Raw genomic sequence first — 26,894 nt, 5'->3', positions numbered from 1 at the left:
TGCTTTTCCCAACATCTTAAACTATCAAAAAACAATAAAACCTTGTTAGGTCACGTACCACTATTGGGGACAAACGGTTAATGAACATTTGAAAAGTTGTGTACCTATTCTGATGAAAAGGAGTGTATATAACTTTGAGGTTTTCGCCGCTATCCACCAGGTGCCGTGATGCCAAGTGTCAATAGAAAAAGGCTTCACCGGACCAATTTTTAAATTTCTACTTTCCAAACACACTTCTTTTTCTAGGTAAATGCAATTACCTTTTAAAATTGACACATCTATAACCCGCATTATAAATTAATCACCCATTTTACATGGGCATTTTCCAAAGAAAAATTTTCACATAACTAATATATCCATCTCTCTTTTCCTGCGACACGTTTTTTTTTTTTTTTTTGATGAAAAATAAAAATATTCCTCCACTCACTCACACACATTCACAATTTGACAGTTTTCCACTTAAAAAACCAACAAAAACAGCTGAAAAAAAATAATAAAATACACTTTTTGTTGGATGATTTTCATATAAAAATTTTGGTTGGAGTTGTATTCGTTTCCATCGTCTCGTCGTCTTCGTCAGTTTAATTCGGTTCTCGCCTTTTTTTCATCATCATCGTTGTCGTCGTAATTTTTTTTTTCTTCCTCTCTTGTTCTAAATTCTTCTGCTGCTTCTGCCATTTATAATACAAAAAAAAAATTAAAATGGCGTTCATGTTCTTTTCAAGTTTTCTTCGCAGTAAAAAATTTTCATCATGACATAAAAAACAATTTAACAATCAATTAAATTTTTATTGCAATAAAAAAATCAATTGAAAATAGAAATTATAGAAAAAAAAAGGAAGAAACTCGTGCATATTCTTCTCCCTAATTTGATTTTGATAGCAAAAAAAAAGTGTGATCGAATTGAAAAAAAAAGAAGATAATTAGAAGAAGAAAAAATTTTCAACCTAGTGAAGAAGAATATTTTTAATATCCTCAGAAAAAGTAGATTAAATACTTTACTCGATATAAAAAAATCATTCACTTTAAAGTGAAAATTAAAAACTATTAAACAAAAGTCGCCTTTGGTGTGTTTTGATTCAATTTTCGATTTCGACGAAAAAAATTCAAATAAAAATCAATCGAATTAATCTTTTCCGCAACCAAAAAAAGGCAAAGGCAAAAAAAAAAACACATCACATCATCATGCAACAAGAACCCAACGACGACAGTTGGCTCGAGGAGCAGTGTCTCCGTGAATTAGATGCTCAACATGACTGCGAACGGGAATACCATAGACAAAGGGACAACTCGATTAGCACCGTTTGGGGAGCCTTCCAAGATTCGGCCACTGCCGTAGCACAATTGTACAGAGGTAAGGTTACTTTTCTGGTATTTTTTTTTTTTTTTTTTTTGTATTTTAATGTGAATTTAGAATCTTTTTGGAGGGTGCCCCTCCTACACTTTTTTTTTTTCTTTCTTTTTTTTTTATATTCTTTGTCAAGGACAAATTTGCTGGTGCTTCTGAAGTATGTAATTCCTGCGTTTTTTTTTTTGTTTTAAGTTCATTTTTTCGTAGCCCCACAAGAATCTTCTCTTCTCTTTGTCTTCCTCCGACGAACTCCGACATTTTGTTTTAATTGAGTGTGTTTTTACTCTTCTCTAGGAAAAAAGACCTAATATGGATTTTCCTTCTTTCACTTGACTTGGATAAGGAAATAAAAAGGAGATTCCATGAAACTATTTATTATTTTTTGTTGGTCGGAAAAAGTGGAATTGTGTTTGGGTTTTGGGAGGATGTTGCGGTTCACAGGAACAGCTGCGTTTTGTTGTTGTTGTTATTTTTTCGTCTTATTGGTTGACACCTGCTAGGGGTTGAAAATGGGCTTCTATCATCACCCTGCTGTGGAATTTTTGTATTTTCTTTGTAGGTATTTTTTTGTTCTCGAAAACAGGTAGCTTCTTCCTTAGGCAAAGTGGAAATGTAGATTGTCTTCAAAAATTAGAAAAACTTGACCTTTTTTTCGGTTTTCCTTAAAAATATGGAAATGGATTTTTAGGGAGTTTTGCAGAGATTATAAAAACATCCCCCTTTTCTTTAGTCTCGTGTCTGTTTGTTCTGAATTCTATTTTTGGTGTTGGACATGTTTATAAAATTTATAATAATTATACAACAGTCGGAAAAAGTATTTTGACAAAATGAACATTTTTCTAACTGATGAGAATAATCTGTAACGGTTTAACATAAAATAAGGAAATTGACGGTTATTTATTAAGTATATTATGGTGAATCGCATGATGGTCAATGTCAGTCATATAGTTGGTATTATGCTTTGAGGCTGCATTTTTTTTTATAAAAAGAATTAATTTTTGAGGGAAAAAAATATTTTGACAAACGTTCTTTTTCAACGTTGGTAAGGTGAAGTAATGCATTTTACGTGTTTCAAGCACGTATAAAACTGACAGACTTGTAATGGCTCCGATTTGTAAAAAATTGGGCAAAACGGCGGAACCTAACATTGAAATTAGTGCATCTTCTGTTGCAAGTCATAATTTCGGTGTGTCTGTTAAAAAAAAACTGTGGAGAACTGAATTTGTCACGGGAAACTAAAAATTACCAAATATAAAAACATAAAAATATAATTATACAATTATACCATTCAAAATTTACCATAAATGGACAAAAAATGAAAAAAATGTACTAAAAAAAATAAACGCATTTTGAAGAATTCACTTTAAATCAGGGATTGACTAAAAAAAGTCTGAATTTGGAAATGCCATTATTTTATCAGAAACTTTGTTAGCAAAAGTACCCTTTGCATTGAGCTCGAAGAAGACAATTTTACCATGTTTATGGGAAGATAACACAGTATTTATCTCATAAAACAAAAATCGAAAAAAAATTGAATTCTCAGAGCCAATATGTTCCTTTGAGAATTCAGTTTTTTTCAATTTTTGCTTTATGAGGTAAGTACTGTATTAACTTCCCATAAACATGGTAAAATTGTCTTTTTCGAGCTCAATGCAAAGGGTACTTTTGCTTACGAAGTTTCTGATGAAAGAATGGCATTTCCAAATTCAGAATTTTTGGAGTCAATCCCCGATTTAAAGTGAATTCTTCAAAATGCGTTTATTTTTTTTAGTACATTTTTTTCATTTTTTGTCCATTTATGGTAAATTTTGAATGGTATAATTGTATAATTATATTTTTATGTTTTTATATTTGGTAATTTTTAGTTTCCCGTGACAAATTCAGTTCTCCACAGTTTTTTTTAACAGACACACCGAAATTATGACTTGCAACAGAAGATGCACTAATTTCAATGTTAGGTTCCGCCGTTTTGCCCAATTTTTTACAAATCGGGGCCATTACAAGTCTGTCAGTTTTATACGTGCTTGAAACACGTAAAATGCATTACTTCACCTTTCCAACGTTGAAAAAGAACGTTTGTCAAAATATTTTTTTCCCTCAAAAATTAATTCTTTTTATACAAAAAATGCAGCCTCAAAGCATAATACCAACTATATGACTGACATTGACCATCATGCGATTCACCATAATATACTTAATAAATAACCGTCAATTTCCTTATTTTATGTTAAACCGTTACAGATTATTCTCATCAGTTAGAAAAATGTTCATTTTGTCAAAATACTTTTTCCGACTGTTGTAGTTTTTTTTTTTTCTTATTGTTGAATATTTTATTATAGCCATCTGCTTAGGTTCGTATTTACAAACGTTTCATTATTAATTCTAAATTATTTATCAGTTAAAATAAAAGAAATATTTGCTGTTGTGTAGGTGCTTCCCTTTACTCTCTCTCTCTCATTAGAGTATGTACCATGTGTTTTTTTGTTTGATATTCGGGTACATACGCATAAGTAGAATGAGCAAAGTTAAGTGTCGACAAAATGAAATATAAAAATTCATCAAAAAATATTAATGACGACTAAAAATAAGTAAAAAAACATAACTCAACTGTGACGTGACGTTGACGTTTATGTGAATTTATTATTTGTTAAAATTTGAATTTTTGATGTGCATATTTGTGAATCAAATATGTACATATAATTGACAAAACAAATTTCATAACATTCGGTAGTTTAAAATTATGATAGACATAAAAGGAATTTTAAAATTGCCGTAGGATATGTTGAACTTGAATGCTTAAGTTTGTATTAGCAATGTTGTTCTGGACTGTTCCGAATAGAAGAGAACATCTTTTTTTGTTCAATGATGTTTTTAAACTGCTCTAGTTTTGTTGTTCAATAGCGTTAGACAAGTTAGAACAAGATTCTTTGTTCTTACTTTTGAGTCACCTCAGAACAGATTCCTAAAAAACGGTTAAGGGTGAAATTCATAGTCGTCACTCAAGTTGAGAAATATCTTAAGCATTCGCTCAAGCGAATTCTTATTAGGTTTGTTCCTTGTGAGCTCTATGGTACTCTGGGTCGCTCCGAATCCGTTGTCAAGCGGTTTTTGTAGCTCCTTTTTCAACCAGAGCTATTTCCTCTGTGTTCGATGTGCGCTCTGAACGCACCCTGAATAACTCTAGGTATTTTGTCAGAGCGCGGAGTTCGGAGTTATTAAAATCAAATCAGCTGTTGTCATTTAAGAAAAAAAAAATTGTTTGGAGTGCGAAAAGTTATTTGTCGTTTGTGGATACTAAATTTATGTGGTAAATATAAGATTTTCCACAAAATTCATGAAATAAGATTCTAAATAAAGAAAAAAATGTCAAAACAGAAATCAGCTGATAAAAGTAAAGCTCTTAGGTCAGAGATAATAAATTATACAGATGTCTTATTCATATGGAGAGAAATGATATATGAAACTGAAATTGACCAAAAAAGAGCTTTTCCAAAAGCTTTAAAATATTCAGTAAATACACACAAAATAATCTCGCTCATCTTCTTTCTTGAAAAAAAAAACCTCTTCTTTCTTATGAGAGTGAGTGAAAAAAAATGTCCAATTGAAAAAGAGTTTTTTCAGCTTTATTTTTGAAAGCTCCTTGTCTGGTAAGGAAAAAAAATGATTCATATTTTTCTGAGCAGACAAGATATCTGTATGATAATATTATCTGGGGGCCAATTCTAGTTCTGTGAACACGTGAATCGAAAAAAGAACTTTTCATTTTCGCTTTCACACATTCTTTTCGCTTTTTCGATTCATTTAAAACAAAAAAGCGATTCTCGTCCAGCGAATGAAAACAACGTGTTAGTTCAAAAACTTTCACTGTGGTGAATTTTTATGTTAGAACTCTAATTCAAACAAATTGGAGGAATACGCAAAGGTTTGGTACATAACGATGTAAATTGGTGCTGTAATACCATACAAACATATTTTCTCTTCTAGAAATAACATAAGATTAATAAGAAGAAATTAAAAACAACAAAAATCCTTCCGAAATGATAACGGAGGAACATTTCATACAGCTATACCGCTTTCCAAAACGTTTATGCAGAATTTTAATAGATGAAATAATCCCATTTCTTGAATCATCATCAAGAATACATGCACTTCCAGCGCACACTGAAGTACTTTGTTCATTGCTTTTTAGCGCAATACTTAGATACTTCCAACGAGCTGTGGTTCAGGATTACTTATCTTCATTATCCCAAACATCAGTTTCTTAATGCATTACATAGGTTGCAATTGCATTGAATTGCATTCCAAACCGACACGTAAAATTCCCAAGAGCTGCACAGTTTTTGGAGATAAAAAGGAAGTTTTTCGGCATCGCAGGTTTCCCGTTTGTTAAAGGGTTAATCGACGGTACGCGCATCAAAATTGCAACACCAAGAAAAGAAATAGAACACGTTTATAACTGCAGAAAAGGGGACATTCGAAAAATGTGCAAATCATAATGTGGTGCAGATCATTTGATTTTTAGTGGTAATGCACTTCTCACGATTCCTATATTTGGAGATGTTCCAAAACAAAAACCACCTTGGATGAATTTCAATATGTAACGGATATGTATATAAGAGGAAATTTTAATAATGAGTGCAATGTTTTAGTCGAAGGATGAAATATTCGAGAGCAAATTGTAAGAAATAATTTCTCTAGATAAAAATTTAAAAAAAAAAAAGTTAAATAAAAATATCAAATTTAAAAAAAAAAATGTATTCTTTTATTGCATTCAACAAATTGGCCAAAGCGTTTGGGAGGTTTTCTAAGGCTATATAATAACCTTCCTTTTCTCTAGCTTTAACCGTTTTTCTTTCATCTCCAAATTTTTTACTTCAAGTTCTATTATCTTATCTTTTGATAAAATTAAGGATTCTCGCTTTTGACTTTTTGGAACGCACTTGCTTCTACTTTTTTTTTCAAAAAATTATCCATTTAATATGTTTCAAAGTTTCGACTTAAACATTCACAATTGAATAATTTAGTGAAAGAAAAATATTCATATGAATAATTTTGATGTTTGTTTTCATTTTTTCACAGAACGAGAGTCAAATTTATGATTGAAAAAGTGAAAAGCTTTTCGTTTCACTTATTCACAGAACCAGAATTGGCTCCCTGTGCTTAGGTGTTCGATGTAAAATAAAACCCGTCGTATTTAACAATTAAAATTTGTACTGATTTTATAATACAATAAATCGCGAATATTTCTGAGTTGTACGAGTTCGACGACTATGTTGGACAAAAAAAAAATGTTTTTTTGATGACAGTTAATTCAAATCAGTCAAATTTTCGAGTTTGAGAGAAAATTTTCCTCAAGACAAGATTTTTCTTTACTCAAGTGACTCCCCTATTTTCAATTCCTTTGAGCGATTGCTTGAAATATTTCTTAACTTACTGCAGTTGAGAAAAATCTTATTGATTGGGTATTGATTTGTATGCCTTGTATGAAAATAAACGAATACCAGGAGAAAAAGTAGAAAAGTCACAAAATAGGACCTCCTACAAGTAAGTTTTTTTTTCTGTAAAATGTAACTGCAGCAGGAAATTCAACCTCTTAAAGGTAACATATCAAAAGCAGGCCAATTAGTGCTGATCTAAGAAGCGCTGCCCCACGGAGATACATTTCTAAATTTAGTAAGCGAAGTTTATTTTATTGTGTTTTCTCAGACTCGAAAGCCTTTGAATGTTTCAGTAAACATTTAAATGACGGTTTATTTCTCCCAAAAATACCTTATTTTCAAACTTCAGCGACACATTTGATTCACGTGTATTCATCCAAAAAAGTTAATAGGATTAAAAGTGGACACTACGGTCTTTACAGGTTACTTTCGTCCATCTCTCTTCTTTTTCCATGTCTTACCGAAATAAAAAATGTTTTTACACAATATTTACTTGAGTTGAAACTACAAAATAAAATTTCGAGAAAAAATCATTAAAATCGAGCCGTTTTAATGAATTTTGTATCTTGAACTGAATCAACGCACTGTGCGGCGCGACACGCTTCAATCCATTTTGGGTTCGGGCTTCAAACAACAAGTTTCTCCAGCCATCTCTGTAATTAGCTAGCTACTTCCAGTTTCCCTTTTACTTGCTTTTGTCAGCTAATATGAGTTCTTTCTCTACTGCGCATCTCTGTCTGAATTGAAGTCTAAAAACTTTCCGGGACGGAGCATTGTTGTGCATGCTGGTCAAATGAACTAGCCACCTCAGTCGCTTGTCTAGGTTGATGTCCTTCTACAACCCGTACAGTTCGTTGTTGTATTTCTTCTCTAATCGAATTTTGGGGTACTGAAAATCCCCCTAGTATTTTTCGCTCGATTTTCTTGATCAACCGTCACCATCCCTCTACTCTTTCACTTTAAACGTGATTTTAAAAAAAGCCAAAAAGTAGATTTTGAGGAACTTTAAACTTTGTATAGAGCGTGAAATTCATTGGCGATACAAATCATAAAAATTCATAGACCATAGTTGCATTGGAAATGCTCCGATCATGACTACCAAGAACTAAAAACCAGTTAAATAGACCGAAATATGTCAGAATTTACTTTTAACAGCAGTCCAATATTGGACGCTTATATTGAGCACGTTCAGGAATCATTAGGGTCCAAATATTTAGTCGAAAGAAAGCAATTGGGGGTGTTTCCATTATGCTTGCAAGTGTAGTCATAGGTCATAGTGATTACGATTCATGTGAGTTTTTTTCTTCAAAAAATTTCTCCTTGACTAAGTCGAAAGAGTTATTGTTCTTTCATAACTGTCTTTTATGTGTCAATTGGACCTAATCATTGAAAAAGTATAATGTTTTGATAAGATAATTGACACACGCAACAGATGTTTTATTTGTATCTGTGAATTAAGACAATATTATTATTGTATCGAGTTAGGTTCTTTTTAACGTAAACATTCAAATAATGAATGTAAACACTTTTTTTTTACAGAACGCTCAAACAATGCCTATCATCATGATACAGGGGCTTTGTGGTTACCATTTCAGACGGCTGCTGGTACAGTGACGACTTTATACAAAGGTTAATTATATTCTCTTGTCAATAGTTGTTTACTTTTAAGCTTAAACCTTTTGTTTGGATTATTTTTGTTTAGATTCTTGTGAAGGAATTAAACGTACCGGCGAAGCAGGCGTACAAAGTGGATACCAAAGGCGTACTAGAGAATTAGTTGATTGGGCAAGAAGCAAAAAGCGCCGTGTTATTCGACGTGCTGACCTTTTAGCCTATTTAGCTGGAAAGCCACCACCACCTTTGAATGTAACACGTCGGTGAGTTTTAATTGAAGGTCACTGAAGAATAATAATTTCATCTTTCAAAATTTTGTAAACCTTAGATTCCATCTTAATAATTAATTTTTTTTTGTTTATTTTAATTTAGTTCACCAAAACCAGAACATAGTTCGAATGCACTTATGTTAGGTGTTAGCAGTAATTCATCAACTCCAAGTGAAGAACCTGCGACAGATTTGCACACATTTAAAGAAGCGCTAGTTTTAAGACCAAGGTAAGTTAAAAATATGTAATATGTAGTAAAAAAAATTTGATTTGTGACAGTGATGAATGTTTCTCTTCTTTGGAAAATATATTTGTTGCTTCCAAGCTAGAAAAAAAAAACAATAGTTGGCAAGCGTTTTTTTATTTGATTGTACAATGATATTGTTTTTTATGTTAAAATTGGTACCACATACATATATACAAATGTTCTTACTATTTCGGGCTTATAGCTTTCAAAAAAAAAAAATATACTCACTTTTTTTCAATTACGATTGTTTAAAGATTCCGTGATAAAAAAAATCTTCGGTGATGCTCTGGCTTACTTTAACGGATTATGAACATTTCTCCACCTTCATTCTAGGTGATCAGACGAGTTTGGCAGGTATGCCGAAATGTGACATGAGCCTCTATACATCATCCCTGATTACGCTTTTATATTATCCGAATTTAAAATCGATAAAGAAGTGTTGTATATCGATTTTATATTCTTGGGTTTTCCTTAAATTCTTTGGAGTGGTCATTTGATTTTGACTCAGGTTGTTGGCAAGTAGTTCAAGGCAGTCATTTGCGACAGAAAATTATTTTAGTATATCTTTACCGATAGTTTGTCTCTTTTTTTCTAGCAGAGAACGATACCGTTTAGTTAATTGTTCACAGTTTAAAGTTTTTCATCACGAAACTAATACTAGCCCTTAAAAGTAAATAAAAAGTATAGCGGATCTGTAGTAGATACATATCGACGGTTAAACTTCATAACCTCGTAAGTCGTTTTTGCAAGTTTTTCAGAAATCAAATATGTTGCGTTTTTGTTTGGGATCTATCAATACGAGCTTTTGAATTTTGTCATTCCTGAAAAATGTTCAAAACAACATTGTTGAACTGAATATACGAAAAGATAGCTCTGAATTGTTTGCATTAACAATATTTTTTTTCGAGTTTTTCGACCTACGAGGTTATGAAGTTTAACCGTCGCACATAGGAGTATTGTCATCAAAAACCTGGCCATAATTATTTTTCGTGGTTTTTGTTATTATTTCTGTTTAAAATGAGTATTCCTACAAGAAAATACAATAAAAACCTAGTTTTGGTTATTTTTATTTTTTTACGAAAAACTAAAAAAATTGATTAATGGCCTGTACTCCGCCTGTCGACATTATTTTTCCAAACATTTTTTCCTCATCCCTAATACGCAATTCTCAGTTTCTTTTCTCTCCTCCCCAACCTTAATTAAGATCACCCAAAATAAAATACACTAATAACATCAGTAAATTTAATTTAAAAATAAAAAACGTTGCATAAAGTAATTAGTATTTTCTATCAGAAAGTGAAAAACTAATTGACCCTCGATTCTCTAAAGAGCACCTAAGAGCACCCAATTTTTGTTGCATTGTGAATATATAAACTAACTCATAAGTTTCAATTCATCGCAGAATAACGGGGTATACTAAAACAAAATCATTAAAGTTCAAATAATAACTTAACAAAAATATCAAGTTTTTAGATACTAGTTCTAATTAAAAATTAAAATAGAAAAAACCATCTAACATTTTCAAAACTTTATTAATATCGTTAATAAATAACTGAAGAAGAATTCTCCATTTAAATTTTTTTAGATTTCTATCACAACACTTCGATATCGCATATAGAATAACACTTACCAAAATACTTCGAATTCAAATAAAAATGAGGTAGATGTAACAGTTAACTTTGAACTCATTTTTTAACAAGACACGATCGAAAAACAAAAAAAATGAGTGCAGCATATTGACACATGTTTATTTTGCACCCACTTTGCCAAACTTTTTGGTGTCAATTTTGATTTTCAGAAAATCGACTTATGACCAGGTTTTTACTGAAAATACTCCTATGTGCGTCGATATGCTCTCTAATGCCAAAACTTCTTCATTGTACCCGAATCGCATCCAAGACAGAATTTTTTATTTTTCGGGAACAGATGAAAGTCTGTTGGTGCCAAATCGTGACAATAGAGATAAGGGGCGAGTACATCATACCCCGAATGACGAAGTTTTTTCCATAGCCAAAGAACTTATGTGAACTGGTGAAAAATGATTTTTTTCTTACTCTTGAAACCAGACCCGTTCTAATGAATTTTGACGTCCAGCTGATTAAGAAGGTTGAAGTAATATAATACTGTAATTGTTCTACCCTTCTCAAGTTAATATACTAGCAGAATCCCTTTCGAATTCCAAAAATCTCTTCCCATATTCTTTCCGGCAAAGACGTTCTAATGTTTTTTTTTTTTACGGAACCACAGGCTATTCATCCATTTCTTCGGCTATTAGATCTGACCCGAGTCTCGTTCATATTTGCAAATCGAGGCATATAATCCATCAAATCCTTCTTTAATCTGTCCAAATTATCCTGTGAAATTATTTTTCGAGCTTGTTTTTTATCAAGGTGCGACACCCCCTTGTGCAGAGCCTTTTCATGGCCGATTCATTCTGCAAGATGTTTTGAACCCTTTCTTTTGATATCCTCACAGCTTTACTTTCAACCTGGGGATGTTTTTTGGTCGCTGAAACTGAATCCGAAGTTCGTTTCACTCGATCACTTCAGGTTTTCTAGATAACTTCAAAAATTGTTCACAAAAAACCTGAAACGAACATGGACTTTGCATTCGGTACAACGAATCAAAAACCATATGATGACATAGTCGCACCCCCAGGTAAAAATTTTTTTTTTGTGGCTGTGTAATCTTAGAAGTTTTTTTTGGATTATTCGCAAGAGGTTGTAGCACTGAAAAAAGTTTAAAGTTGATAGAGGCTGGGTTCAACACAGCAGCTCAGTCCATCTCACTAACCGTTATAATATGCTGTTAGAGTTAACATCGTCAAACTGAATTCATTTTCGCAAAGGATTTCAAATGAATAAATCATTACATACCTAATCGTAAGACTCATCTCAGGACACAACAACATAAGGAACATATCAAAAGAAACAGTATAAAAATAAAAACAAAAATCATCAAATTATTCCTAAAAAAAAGATCATTGAAAGAAAATTACGAGTAACTTAAAATGAATTATGTTTAAATCAAATCTTGTGATGACTTTTCTCATGATGGGTGGTCATGAAGAGATGTTGCACGATGAAAGATATTGGGTTGATCCTCTCGTAAAGTACTGTCTTAGAAGCGAAATATTTGTAAACATGCGTTTTGTGCTCTAACAACCTTCATTGATTTTTTCTTTAATTTTGTACAAAAATATAGTCGTAAATGCCACGCTTTAATGTTAATAATACTTCCACTTCCTACAGATACAAATTCAATCATTTATTTTTCATTATTTCTTACAGAGGCCCGGAACTCTTTGCATTTGTAGCTAATGAAATTGCTCGTCATTGTAAGCGTCCAGCAAGTCCTTTAGACGACACAATGGATGTTTGTCATTACAGCAGTAAGCGGCAACGTTTTATGTAAAAGGCCACTTTGACTAAGAAAAAATGAAATTAACACAATGCAAACACCATCTTCTGTCTCATTGAATGTAGCAGCAGCATCGATCGATCATTATTTCCCCAGGTATATGCTGAACCTAAACTGTGTGCACTTTATAGAAAAAAAAAAATACTATGAAGAAGAGTAATTGATAAAACGACGAAGAACAAAAAAAAATAATGTTTTTTCTTTTCTTTATTTATTCTAATCAGCCCAATAGTGATTAATTAATTAAATATTTTTTTTTGATTATTCTTTTAGTTAAATAGTTTCTAATGAATAGAAACAATTAAAAAAAAAAGATGATGAAGAAGGAAGAAGTTATTATTTTTATACGTACGTAATATAAAAAAAAATTGAAGACGGAAAGAAATTGCTTTATACAAATTTTATAAAAGTAATTTTTATATTTTTTTTGTTTTTGTTTTTTTTTTTTTAAGTTTATGATAAAATGTTTGAAAATCCAGATGTAAGCAATACAAAAACAAAAAAAAAAGAACAAGTTGATTCCTATTTGAAATGTGAACGAAAGGAAATAAGAAAACAAAATAAAAAAACAATAAGGATTTCCTAAAAATACAGAATAAAATAAGAAAAAATAACACAAAAAAATTATGTTGTAGTGTTCGAACACAAAAATGCTAGTGAAATGAGGATAATTTAAATTTCGATAGCCATATACATAAAATAAAGTAAATTATAAGTTAAACTTTGAAAATTTAAATAAATATAAAAAAAAATACAAGAAAAACTTATAAAAAAAAGAATCTTCAATCAAATAAAAAAAAAACAGAAATTAAATTTTAATAAAAATAAAAAACAAAAAAAGAAACATAATAATTAATGTACCTATGTATCGAATTCTGTATTTCTTTGGCAAATGTTTATTACTATTATTATTATTATTATTAATTATTAAATATTGGTTAATTACACTGTAATCTTGGCATATAAGAATATTCCCAAAAAATTTAATAAAAATAAACATGTTGTTCAGGAACTACAAACAAATTAAATTAATAAATTTATTTCATGGATATTACTTTTGTATTATATTGTTTTCCATTGGTTTGGAGTTTAAAGACAAAATCGATTACACAAAAATAAATCAGGCACTATACATATTCAATTGGGTATGGTGATGGTGACTAAGGAAAAATAAACAGAACCATTGAAAAAGGTTTAAAAAAACACTATACATTAGAAAACAAAAGACAGGGATCTTTCATCGTAGAACACAAATTGAACACTCGAAAACCTATTTTTTTAAAATTTAAATCGTGTCTTTATCAAAAAGGAAGTTAAACCAAGATAAAATTATTATGTATGAAAGATATTTCATACAAAAAGGGGCCCAAATGCAGATGACGAAAACATAACATCAAGTCCCATTTTCTCTCGTTTAAGTTTTTCAGTTTTTAAACCATTGAATGCACTGTTTGCATATTGCATCATAAAAAGCGCATAGTTTATGACACAAACAAATATCTTTGACCTAAACGATAAAAAATATTCTGAGGAACAAATTGCATTTTTAATTTTTTCTATATGACATACTGGAGCGTATATATTCACCAAAAGTAAAATGCATCTTTGTGCACAATGAGCGATTCCATAATTACAGGTAAAAGAAAAATGATATGACCATTGATTTGTAATGGGAAGCCAAAACGCTCTCCTGAAAAGTTGTAAAAACTGACTTATGTTGTTTTTCCTTAGTGCATAACCTCGCGAAAAAATGGTCAGACTGTTCAACTGTGACTTTTTAAATAAGCCCCCATATCAATTCTTGAAACAAAACAAAAAAACGGTTTAAATTTCTGTTAGCATAATATTAAGATTTTCAGTATAAAAAATATTACGCATACGCCACAGTGACCCACAGTGACAATACTGTGATGCAATATATTACTTTTTTTCCAAAATTCATATATGGGTGTTTTCATAAGCGTCTGCCTAACTTAGGTCCTGCGTTAGAGGAAGTCTGATTTGCGATCGTACTAAGTACTAAGTCCAACTGCAGTACCTGCTATTCAAAAACGTCATTATGTCGTCAATGTCGGGCAGATTTCGCAGTCAAAATTTGATGGCTCCAGAACTCACGAAGAAATTTATTTTGCTCTTGAGTCGATGGTTTCATTATGAATAAATGGTAATCTTAATATTGTAAAAAATTCTAAAAATGTTTCTTTTTTTAATTTTTCGAAAAAATTTTATTTTGATGACTCCGGAAATATCTAAATCGTGTTTTTGAGGTAATGGGTCGTATGCAATAAAAATGAGCTTAAGCTCTTTTCTTACTTTTCAGTAAATTTTCCTGAGGTCTACCTATGTATCTAATTTACTTGAGATAGATTTCTAGAAAATGTTCTGAAAAGTGAGATAGAGCTTAAGCTCATTCTTTTTGCATATGAGGCAACGAGTTTAAATTGAAATTATTCGTATTAGGGTGGTTTAAAAAAATGTTATCTTTTACAGTTGCATGTGAAATTTAAAAAAAATGAACGTGGATTAACGTAATAAATAAATAAATAAATAAATACATTTTTTTTTAATAATTGATAAAAAAAAATAGATTTTCACTACAGAGAAAGTTTGTAAAATTTAATATTTCCAGAAAAAATGGTATATTTTACATTTACTCTTGGAAATTAGCCAAAATCGATTTAATTAATTTGATATAAATTTAATATTAATATTACAACAAACGCATTTTACAAACTTTCTGTGCACTAAAAATTAATTTTCAAAAACGTAAAAACAAACTTTTTTGAAAAATTTTTTTTTAACGATTTAGTAAAATGTTAAAGCCATTTTAGTAATTCACTTAGTCAAAAACAGACTTATTTTTAACTTAGTAATTTACTTAAATGGCTTTAGCATTTTACTAAATCGTTTAAAATTTTGACCCAATATTTTCGCGAACCGGAAAAGGTAATATTTGATTTTAACTACGCAACGTGATTAATTTTTTTAAAACAAAAAAACTACGTTCTTAGTTGACATACTTTGAAATCCACAATGGTGTTGTTGCTTTGAAATGAAATTATACCTAGAATGAACTACTAATATGGCCAGATAAAATATTTTTGCGTTACTTAAAAAAAACATAAATAATATGACGCCATTGTTGATTCCAATACTTGCTGGATTCAATTAAACAGATTCAATGTTACACATACCAGCACATTTTAAATTGAATACGTAACGTGCTTAAAATCAAATAATCGGCCTTATCACGAGTTCCATTCGTATCGTGAATTTTCTAAATCCGATTATTAGTGACGATTTGTATGAAATTTTTCATTACGAACGAATTCTGTGATTGTTTTTTTCGGGAATTGTAGCTAATTTCCGTTACGAATGGAATTCGTGATAAAGCCGAATGATTTTTCTATCTGTGTATTCTTTAAATAAAGTATGTACCTACTTCTCAGCGACACGGAGGTTTCTTGTCCTTAAACATTCCAACGTCATTTTGTTTTTGCAAATAGTTTGCCTTTTTAAAGTCAAAACATGGGGTTTTGCAACAATGACTAATATTAGCTATATTTATCTCCAGACAAAAAAGTTATAGGTTTGACATATTTAAATTAATGATAGGGTCGTTGTTGATCAAGATTATCAGAATATGTAGATGTGAGATGTGTGCAATGTGCATTATTGTTTACCTTAGAAAAATGTAATTAACTTGGGTATTCAAAAAAATTACCACAATTCTTTTGCTTACTAGTAAAAGATTGTTCACGGAAAATTAGCTTTAATTTATAAATAATTACTATCTAATAAGTTTGCACGCAATTTATTCTCAAATGAACGAAGAATTGTGTTCGGTTTTGAAAGTGCAACTTTATATTTTTCGATTTTTTGGCTATTTTCCAATCTCAATAAATCTTAATAATCATGTATCTAAGAAACCAGTTATCTGGTCAATTTTTCTAATAACTGCTATTAATTTATCAAACATAGCTATAATATTAAATCCAAGCTTATGTTTTGTTGTTGATGATGCATTTACTTTCTTTAACGATGTCATGAAATTGGTAACTCTCGAAGTGTGCTTAAATATTTCCGCAATGCAATCGTTGATAAATCAAAACCATAAACTTAACTTTTGGAAATTGTATATAAAAGTTCGATCAAGTCGTTATCCAAATGTGAAAGATCAAAATGTCTTGAGTCAACTTTTTGAACATCGAAGATATATTTGTAAATTTATTTTTGGAATTCTTGTTCATCTTGGTACTATGGGTGTACTTTCAACGGCATATGAAAGTTCTTTGAGACTTAAAATTTTCTGGGCTACTACCGGATTTTTGTTGGTCATAAATATTGTTCGAAGTGCACAATTCATACTTTATATGGAATTAATTCGTAATGAAATAATTCATTTGGAAAACGATTTGACTAGTTTGGGGGAGTTTATGAAATGTGATAGTTCAAACATAAATTTTCCAAACTTTGATGAGTTTGTTCGGCGAAGTTTACTTGACAAACAAAAAATTTATCAGGATATTTTTGGAATGAGTCAGGAATTTCAAGAAGCATGCAATTGGTCAATGGTGGCGCATTTACTTAGAGGATATGTACGAGTTTTGGTGGAAGCTTATTTTTGTGTTTATCTTGCCTTGACAAAGTGGAGACTGGTGGGTAAGTAAGTTTATAGTGTTTGTTAAAGAATAAATGTATGTATGTATCCTTTAGGAATCCAATAAAATGTAATTGGTCGAACTGGTTGTTTTGGAGGTAGTCCAGTTTAAATAAGTTGAATTTGCTTTAGTATTTAAAAATTAATCTACTTTTATTTCTTGGTGTTAAGACAAAAATCTATTGAAATTGGACCATTTAGAACTTACAAAAAAAAAGGTAAAGTACAATAAGTTTATGAGCGCACCCCAGTATTAGTTTAAAATAGAATCGAACTCATTGTTAACAAAGGGAAACAAAATTAAAAAAACACATTGAACAGTTTTTGTCAGGACCGTTAATTTCAATACAAAAGAAGGCATAGAAAACATTTAGTTTTCATTGACCTTTTTTCAACTTTTTAGTGTTTGATAAGAACTCAATTAAGACAGTTTTCTGCATATTATTGTCATCGGAAGGTTAAGCGGAAATTGTATTGTTTTAAGTCAGTGGGATTTAAATTGCCAATCATCTTATTTTAAGGTGACAAGTCACATTAATTTCTTGAATGCGCAAATTAAAAAAAAAAAAAACTGGCAGCCAACTGTTGGAAATGAGTATGGTAAACTGCAACTAAAGATTAAGTGTGTTTATAATTTTAAAATTTTTACTTTTGGTTAATTTTTTTAAGATGTACATTCACATTAAAATAAGATGAAGTTCACACTAAATTTAACAGAGTTTAAGTGGAATCACTTTATTTTAAGCGGATATCACCTTATTCTAAGGTGGTGAAATTTAATGTGCGCATCATCTTATTTAGTGAGGCGGCTTAGCATTAAAAAAGAGTTCAATCGTGCACTTTGTGATAAAAGCATGAAATTAACATCGTTGGTAGTACTCAATTTAAGAGTTATTTTCAGATATTGGGCCACCTTGTATTCTATTCGGAAGGGTAGATACAAGACTTTTTCTGTGTTGCACTTGATTTGTTGCATATCGTAGTATAGGCAATGAAATATTGTATTAATATGATACATGATTTCGAGGTATTTTCTAACGCCCGATCGAATGAAATCAATACCAAAATGTCTCGACCATCATGTAAAAAGTTATTGGACTCTTTATGAATTGTCTTTTACTCAAAGAGCAAGAGTCAAAATATTATCAAGTACTCCTTGAAAAAAAGTGGTAGGTTGATAAAATTTCGTGTGGACGTTTCATATACCATAGAAAAAAATAATAAAATATGTTCATCAAAAAATTTTAGGTCAAAGGGTGTTTTTTTTAGCGAGAAAGAACACTTTTGAAATGGTACCATTGCAGCACATAAAAAATTTTTGCATTTTTTTGAACCGCATATATATTTTATACATCGTATGAGAATCAAAAATAATCAAAAAATGAATTATATTTACCATGGAATGTTGAATTTTCATGCAAAACTTAAATTGCTTGCTTTTATTTTTTATTGAATTTTCATATAAATTAATGTTTTGAAGGAGTGAGGTGCAAAAGTAAAAGTATGAAAAATAATTGTGCAGTTTGTGATAAAAGGATCAAATTAATAGGATTGTTAGTCCAATATGTAACCCTCATTTAAAGATATTGGGCCACTTAATATTTTACCTTTAAAGATGTTTATAACGATGCACAGAAAGCAATTAGATTGCTCATGTACATCCTCATAGGTGAAATATTAAAAGGCCCAATATCTTAAAATGAGGGTTACATATTGTACTAACAATCCTATTAATTTGATCCTTTTATCACAAACTGCACAATTATTTTTCATACTTTTACTTTTGCACCTCACTCCTTCAAAACATTAATTTATATGAAAATTCAATAAAAAATAAAAGCAAGCAATTTAAGTTTTGCATGAAAATTCAACATTCCATGGTAAATATAATTCATTTTTTGATTATTTTTGATTCTCATACGATGTATAAAATATATATGCGGTTCAAAAAAATTCATAAATTTTCCATGTGTTGCAATGGTACCATTTCAAAAGTGTTCTTTCTCGCTAAAAAAAAACACCCTTTGACCTGAAATTTTTTGATGGACATATTTTATTATTTTTTTCTATGGTATTAGAAAAGTCCACACTAAATTTTATCAACCTACCACTTTTTTTCAAGGAGTACTTGGTAATATTCTGAATCTTGCTGTTTGAGTAAAAGACAATTTATAAAAAGTGCAATAACTTTTTACATGACGGTCCAGGCATATTGCTATTGGTTTTATTCGATCGGGCGTTAAAAATTACCTCGAAATCATGTATTATATTAATAAAAAGGTTTCATCAGCTATACTATGATATGCAACAATGCGGGTGCAACACAGAAAATCTCTTGTATCTACGCTCCTGGATGGAATACAAAGTGGCCCAATATCTCAAAATAACTCTAATATTGAGTAATACCCATGATATAAATTTCATGCTTTTATCACAAAGTGCACGATTTAGATGCTAAGCCGCCTTACTAATTTTAAGGTGACACCTTTTTCTCCGTGTAGGTTGTTGAAAAATGTGGTTTATGAGGAAGTCAAAAATAAAGTAAACGGTTTTATTGCAGGTAGCATTAATAACGGTCAAAAAAATATTTACTTTTTTCGCATTCTCTATTATCGTAATATCATGTCTGATTGTTATCTTGAGTTCGATTTTTTTTACGAATCCTAAACTTGCCCTATAGTACCTATGTATATCGCAAGTAAAAAGTGTAACTCTCAATTGAAAATAAGCTCTTTCAGAAGCTATTACAAATAAAATTTGAAAAAATTACCACACGCTTTACATAACCTCAAAAACAGTTAAAAACAATTTTTTTTGATTTTATTATTCTAATCATCAAAAAAACAATACATATTTTAATTTTGAAATTTTAATTTTTTCCGAACTATTGAACAACTTTACCATATTATGTACCAAACGAATGTTGGGTAACTGGGGCGTATGAGCAACATAAACGACTATTATTTAGATGCTTGTCGTTCAAGTTTTTACAAAGAAGTCAGTCTACATACACTTATATAGCTTTGTTAACTTACACACTGACAATGTTTCTACTTGCTTGCCAATTTGAACTGACTGTAATTTAGAAGCCCAAGGTAAATACAATTCATATACATTTATAGATTTGATAATGCCGTCGAACCTCAAATTTGGAACCATAATGTGAAGCAGTAAAGAAGTAGAGTTCTAAGAATTCGTGTTTGTCATCGATAATGGAGAAGAAAAAGATTTGTAAGAAGAATAATAATCCACTGAGAACGATAATTTTGAATACGAATTATTTAAAAGAAATCATTGAAATAGAAGCATTTTGATTTTTAAGTTTATTACACAGTAATTTTTAGCCAAATGATTTTATCAACTCCAAACAGAAAAAAAAGCACAATATAAATTACATAAATAAGCAACATGCTTAAATCAAACAAGATTTTTTCTTTCGTTGTAGGTACTCTCTTTATAAATTAGTTCTCAGCGAAATGGAAGTTTGTTTTCATTCCGCTTGCAAACGTCCTTTTGGTTTTTGGATCTGGTTTGTCTTTTTAGTCAATAGCGAGTGCTATAAACTCTATTTAGGTATACATATGTATACAGACAAAAAAGTTATAAGTTTGACACATTTAAATTAATGATAGGGTTGCTGTTGTGGTCAAGATTATTAGAATAGATGTGAGACGTGCAATGTGCATTATTGCTTACCTTAGAGAAATGTAATTAACTTGGGTATTCAATAAAATTACCACAATTCTTCTATTTACTAGTAAGATTGTTCCCGCGAAATTAGCTATAATTTATACATAATTATAATTTAAATAAGTTAACACGCAATTATTTCTCAAATGAGCAAAGAATTGTGTTCGGTTTTGAAAGTGCAGCTTTATATTTTTCGGTTTTTTGGCTATTTTCCAATCTCAATAAATCTTAATAATCATGTATCTAAGAAACCAGTTATCTGGTCAATTTTTCTAATAACTGCTATTAATTTATCCAACATAGCTATTATATTAAATCCAAGTCTATGTTTTGTTGTTGGTGATGCATTTACTTTCTTTAATGATGTCATGAAATTGGTAACTCTCGAAGTGTGCTTAAATATTTCCGCAATGCAATCGTTAATAACTCAAAACCATATACGTAACTTTTGGAAATTATACATAAAAGTTCGATCCAGTCGATATCCAAATGTTAAAGATCAAAATGTCTTCAGTCAACTTTTCGAACATCGAAGATATATTTGTAAATTTATTTTTGGAATTCTTGTTCATCTTGGAACTATGGGTTTATTTTCAACTGCATATGAAAGTTCTTTGAGACTTAAAATATTCTGGGCTACTACCGGATTTTTGTTGGTCATAAATATTGTTCGAAGTGCACAATTCATACTTTATATGGAATTAATTCGTAATGAAATAATTCATTTGGAAAACGATTTGACTAGTTTGGGGGAGTTTATGAAATGTGATAGTTCAAACATAAATTTTCCAAACTTTGATGAGTTTGTTCGGCGAAGTTTACTTGACAAACAAAAAATTTATCAGGATATTTTTGTAATGAGTCAGGAATTTCAAGAAGCATGCAATTGGTCAATGGTGGCGCATTTACTTAGAGGATATGTACGAGTTTTGGTGGAAGCTTATTTTTGTGTTTATCTAGCCTTGACAAAGTGGAGACTGGTGGGTAAGTAAGTTTATAGTGTTTGTTAAAGAATAAATGTATGTATGTATCCTTTAGGAATCCAATAAAATGTAATTGGTCGAACTGGTTGTTTTGGAGGTAGTCCAAAAAGACGACGTTATTTGTTTAGTTTTCAGTTTAATTAAGTTGAATTTGCTATAGTATTTAACCCTCTGTCGGCACACGGGTGCGAATTTGGCAGGACAAAAATAAAAAAATTACGATTTTTCAAAAAAGTGGTCACAAAATAGTCACTTTATAAGGGTGAAGATATTTTTTTTCGGAATTGTGAATACAATATTCGAATTCCTCGGAATATTCTACATCAATTTCATACTTGATTCTCTATAAAATATTCTGACCGAAAAAAGTTCTAGCGACATGAAAAAGTATAAACCAAATTCGCACCCGTGTGCCTCACGTCACAAAAAAGAAGAGGTGTGCCTACAGAGGGTTAAATATTAATTTACTTTTATTTCTTATTAAGACAAAAATCTATTGAAATTGGACCATTTAGAACTTACAAAAAAAAGGTAAAGTACAATAAGTTTATGAGCGCACCCCAGTATTTGTTTAAAACAGAATCGAACTCATTGTATACAAAGGGAAACAAAATTAAAAAACACATTGAACAGTTTTTGTCAGGACCGTTAGTTCCAATTCAAAAGAAGGCATAGAAACATTTTATTTTCATTGACTTTTTTTTTCAATTTTTTAGTGTTTGATAAGAACTCAATTAAGACAGTTTTCTTCATATTATCATCGAAAGGTTAAGCGGAAATCGTATTGTTTTAAGTCAGAGGGATTTAAAGTGCCCATCATCTTATTTTAAGGTGACAAGTCACATTAATTTCTTGAATGCGCAAATTAAAAAAAAAAAAACTGGCAGCCAACTGTTGGAAATGAGTATGGTAAACTGCAACTAAAGCTTAAGTGTGTTTATAATTTTAAATTTTTTATTTTTGGTTGATTTTTTAAGATGTACATTCACATTAAAATAAGATGAAGTTCACATTAAATTTAACAGAGTTTAAGTGGAATCACTTTATTTTAAGCGGATATCACCTTATTTTGAGGTGGTGAAATTTAATGTGCGCATCATCTTATTTTAAGGTGACACCTTTTTTCCGTGTAGGTTGTTGAATAATGTGGTTTATGAGGAAGTCAGAAATAAAGTAAACGGTCTTATCGCAGGTATATTTACTTTTTTCGCATTCTCTATCATCGTACAATCATGTCTTATTGTTATCTTGAATTCGATTTTTTTTACGAATCCTAAACTTGCCCTATAGTACCTATGTATATCGCAAGTAAAAAGTGTAACTCTCAATTGAAAATAAGTTCTTTCAGAAGCTATTACAAATAAAATTTGAAAAAATTACCACACGCTTTACATAACCTCAAAAACAGTTAAAAACAATTTTTTTGATTTTATTATTCTAATCATAAAAAAAAAAAATACTTTAATCTTGAAATTTTAATTTTTTTTCCGTACTATTGAACAACTTTACCATATTATGTACCAAACGAATGTTGGGTAACTGGGGCGTATGAGCAACATAAACGACTATTATTTAGATGCTTGTCGTTCAAGTTTTTACAAAGAAGTCAGTCTACATACACTTATATAGCTTTGTTAACTTACACACTGACAATGTTTCTACTTGCTTGCCAATTTGAACTGACTGTAATTTAGAAGCCCAAGGTAAATACAATTCATATACATTTATAGATTTGATAATGCCGTCGAACCTCAAATTTGGAACCATAATGTGAAGCAGTAAAGAAGTAGAGTTCTAAGAATTCGTGTTTGTCATCGATAATGGAGAAGAAAAAGATTTGTAAGAAGAATAATAATCCACTGAGAACGATAATTTTGAATACGAATTATTTAAAAGAAATCATTGAAATAGAAGCATTTTGATTTTTAAGTTTATTACACAGTAATTTTTAGCCAAATGATTTTATCAACTCCAAACAGAAAAAAAAGCACAATATAAATTACATAAATAAGCAACATGCTTAAATCAAACAAGATTTTTTCTTTCGTTGTAGGTACTCTCTTTATAAATTAGTTCTCAGCGAAATGGAAGTTTGTTTTCATTCCGCTTGCAAACGTCCTTTTGGTTTTTGGATCTGGTTTGTCTTTTTAGTCAATAGCGAGTGCTATAAACTCTATTTAGGTATACATATGTATACAGACAAAAAAGTTATAAGTTTGACACATTTAAATTAATGATAGCGTTGCTGTTGTGGTCAAGATTATTAGAATAGATGTGAGACGTGCAATGTGCATTATTGCTTACCTTAGAGAAATGTAATTAACTTGGGTATTCAATAAAATTACCACAATTCTTCTATTTACTAGTAAGATTGTTCCCGCGAAATTAGCTATAATTTATACATAATTATAATTTAAATAAGTTAACACGCAATTATTTCTCAAATGAGCAAAGAATTGTGTTCGGTTTTGAAAGTGCAACTTTATATTTTTCGGTTTTTTGGCTATTTTCCAATCTCAATAAATCTTAATAATCATGTATCTAAGAAACCAGTTATCTGGTCAATTTTTCTAATAACTGCTATTAATTTATCCAACATAGCTATTATATTAAATCCAAGTCTATGTTTTGTTGTTGGTGATGCATTTACTTTCTTTAATGATGTCATGAAATTGGTAACTCTCGAAGTGTGCTTAAATATTTCCGCAATGCAATCGTTAATAACTCAAAACCATATACGTAACTTTTGGAAATTATACATAAAAGTTCGATCCAGTCGATATCCAAATGTTAAAGATCAAAATGTCTTCAGTCAACTTTTCGAACATCGAAGATATATTTGTAAATTTATTTTTGGAATTCTTGTTCATCTTGGAACTATGGGTTTATTTTCAACTGCATATGAAAGTTCTTTGAGACTTAAAATATTCTGGGCTACTACCGGATTTTTGTTGGTCATAAATATTGTTCGAAGTGCACAATTCATACTTTATATGGAATTAATTCGTAATGAAATAATTCATTTGGAAAACGATTTGACTAGTTTGGGGGAGTTTATGAAATGTGATAGTTCAAACATAAATTTTCCAAACTTTGATGAGTTTGTTCGGCGAAGTTTACTTGATAAACAAAAAATTTATCAGGATATTTTTGGAATGAGTCAGGAATTTCAAGAAGCATGCAATTGGTCAATGGTGGCGCATTTACTTAGAGGATATGTACGAGTTTTGGTGGAAGCTTATTTTTGTGTTTATCTAGCCTTGACAAAGTGGAGACTGGTGGGTAAGTAAGTTTATAGTGTTTGTTAAAGAACAAATCTATGTATCCTTTAGGAATCCAGTTAAATGCAATCGGTCGAACTGGTTATTTTGGAGGTAGTCCAGTTTAAATAAGTTGAATTTGCTATAGTATTTAAATATTAATCTACTTTTATTTCTTGCTGTTAAGACAAAAATCTATTGAAATTGGACCATTAAGAACTTACAAAAAAAAAGGTAAAGTACAGTAAGTTTATGAGCGCACCCCAGTATTAGTTTAAAATAGAATCGAACTCAATGTTAACAAAGGGAAACAAAATTAAAAAAACGCATTGAACAGTTTTTGTCAGGACCGTTAATTTCAATACAAAAGAAGGCATAGAAACATTTAGTTTTCATTGACCTTTTTTCAACTTTTTAGTGTTTGATAAGAACTCAATTAAGACAGTTTTCTGCATATTATTATCATCGAAAGGTTAAGCGGAAATTGTATTGTTTTAAGTCAGTGGGATTTAAATTGCCCATCATCTTATTTTAAGGTGACAAGTCACATTAATTTCTTGAATGCGCAAATTAAAAACAAAAAAAACTGGCAGCCAACTGTTGGAAATGAGCATGGTAAACTGCAACTAAAGCTTAAGTGTGTTTATAATTTTAAAATTTTTATTTTTGGTTGATTTTTTTAAGATGTACATTCACATTAAAATAAGATGAAGTTCACATTAAATTTAACAGAGTTTAAGTGGAATCACTTTATTTTAAGCGGATATCAACTTATTTTGAGGTGGTGAAATTTAATGTGCGCATCATCTTATTTTAAGGTGACACTTTTTTCTCCGTGTAGGTTGTTGAAAAATGTGGTTTATGAGGAAGTCAAAAATAAAGTAAACTATTTTATTGCAGGTACCATTAATAACGGTCAAAAAAATATTTACTTTTTTCGCATTCTCTATCATCGTAATATCATGTCTGATTGTTATCTTGAGCATAGAGGAAGGAATACCTAGAGACGCGACTTCGGTTGTTTTTTCTCTTCCACCCTACAAGCTGCAATGAGAGGAAAAACTCCACAGTGCTTATATGTGGTAGTTTTCCCGTGCATTTTAAATGGCACCAACACATTCAACTGTGGAGTTGAGCTCAAAACAATTAAAAACAATTTAAGTGCTCAGTAGTAAATAAATTCATAAAAAAATAATATAATAAATTCAAAACACGAACCTTTTTTTTTTATTTCTGTACATATTTATTGAAAGGTGGGTGTCTGGAGTGAGCTATTTGAGCTATTCAAGTTCATGTACAAACCAAAATCATGTTTAAATTCAAAATTTGTGAGGACATCTACTGGTGAAAGGAAGGTATTAAACGAATTGTACTTTTCACACGTATTCACAGATAGGAAAACAAGAGAAAAATAAGAGAGATTATCTGAAATTAAATTTGCGGGTGTTTTAGGTAAGGGGGGTACGAGTCGGCTCTCTAGGTATTCCTTCCTCTATGATCTTGAGTTCGATTTTTTTTACGAATCCTAAACTTGCCCTATAGTACCTATAATCGCAAGTAAAAAGTGTAACTCTCAATATCCCGAGAACGACTTGTTACTAGGGTCTTTCTGATTGATAATAAGCTCTTTCAGAAGCTATTACAAATAAAATTTTAAAAAATTACCACACGCTTTACATAACCTAAAAAACAGTTAAAAACAATTTTTTTGATTTTATTAGCTGCGTTCCTTTGGAAATATTTATCTACTTTTTAGTACTTAAAACTACTTTGATCTACTTTGCTATACTGAAAAAGTAGTTCAAAGCAGCTTTAAGTACTAAAAAGTAGATGAATATTTCCAAAGGAACGCAGCTATAATTCTAATCATCAAAAAAAATATTTTAATCTTGAAATTTTAATTTTTTTTCCGTACTATTGAACAACTTAACCATATTATGTACCAAACGAATGTTGGGTAAC

General features: G+C 30.4%; 2 protein-coding genes across 2 annotated transcripts in view; both read left to right on the top strand.

Moving 5' to 3' along the window:
- Positions 1–469: 469 nt before the first annotated feature.
- On the top strand, positions 470–13,367 carry LOC129910194 (HUWE1-associated protein modifying stress responses). The gene is made up of 6 exons (XM_055987467.1): positions 470–1,354; positions 8,329–8,418; positions 8,492–8,666; positions 8,776–8,901; positions 12,210–12,435; positions 12,613–13,367. The coding sequence occupies exons 1-5, from the start codon at positions 1,186–1,188 to the stop codon at positions 12,331–12,333; spliced, it is 684 nt and encodes a 227-aa protein (XP_055843442.1). The 5' UTR covers positions 470–1,185; the 3' UTR covers positions 12,334–12,435; positions 12,613–13,367.
- Positions 13,368–15,622: 2,255 nt separating this feature from the next.
- LOC129911636 (putative ATP-dependent RNA helicase TDRD12) overlaps positions 15,623–26,894 on the top strand; it is a 112,050-nt gene continuing 100,778 nt past the window's right edge. Inside the window, exon 1 of the mRNA XM_055989493.1 lies at positions 15,623–15,632. The gene's annotated coding sequence lies outside the window, so the exon portion shown is untranslated. The remainder of the gene's footprint in view (positions 15,633–26,894) is intronic.

The sequence above is a fragment of the Episyrphus balteatus genome, chromosome 2 (genome assembly GCF_945859705.1).
Source record: "Episyrphus balteatus chromosome 2, idEpiBalt1.1, whole genome shotgun sequence".
In the NCBI taxonomy this organism is placed as follows: domain Eukaryota; kingdom Metazoa; phylum Arthropoda; class Insecta; order Diptera; family Syrphidae; genus Episyrphus; species Episyrphus balteatus.
This window is presented reverse-complemented; position numbering and strand designations above follow the sequence as displayed.

What these genes read in the sequence shown, in the direction of transcription:
- LOC129910194 (XM_055987467.1), top strand. Translation starts at nt 1,186, where the DNA reads ATGCAACAAGAACCCAACGACGACAGTTGGCTCGAGGAGCAGTGTCTC. An exon ending in AGTGACGACTTTATACAAAG is followed by an intron (nt 8,419 to 8,491) that starts GTTAATTATATT and finishes ATTTTTGTTTAG; the next exon opens with ATTCTTGTGAAGGAATTAAA. An exon ending in GCGCTAGTTTTAAGACCAAG is followed by an intron (nt 8,902 to 12,209) that starts GTAAGTTAAAAA and finishes TATTTCTTACAG; the next exon opens with AGGCCCGGAACTCTTTGCAT.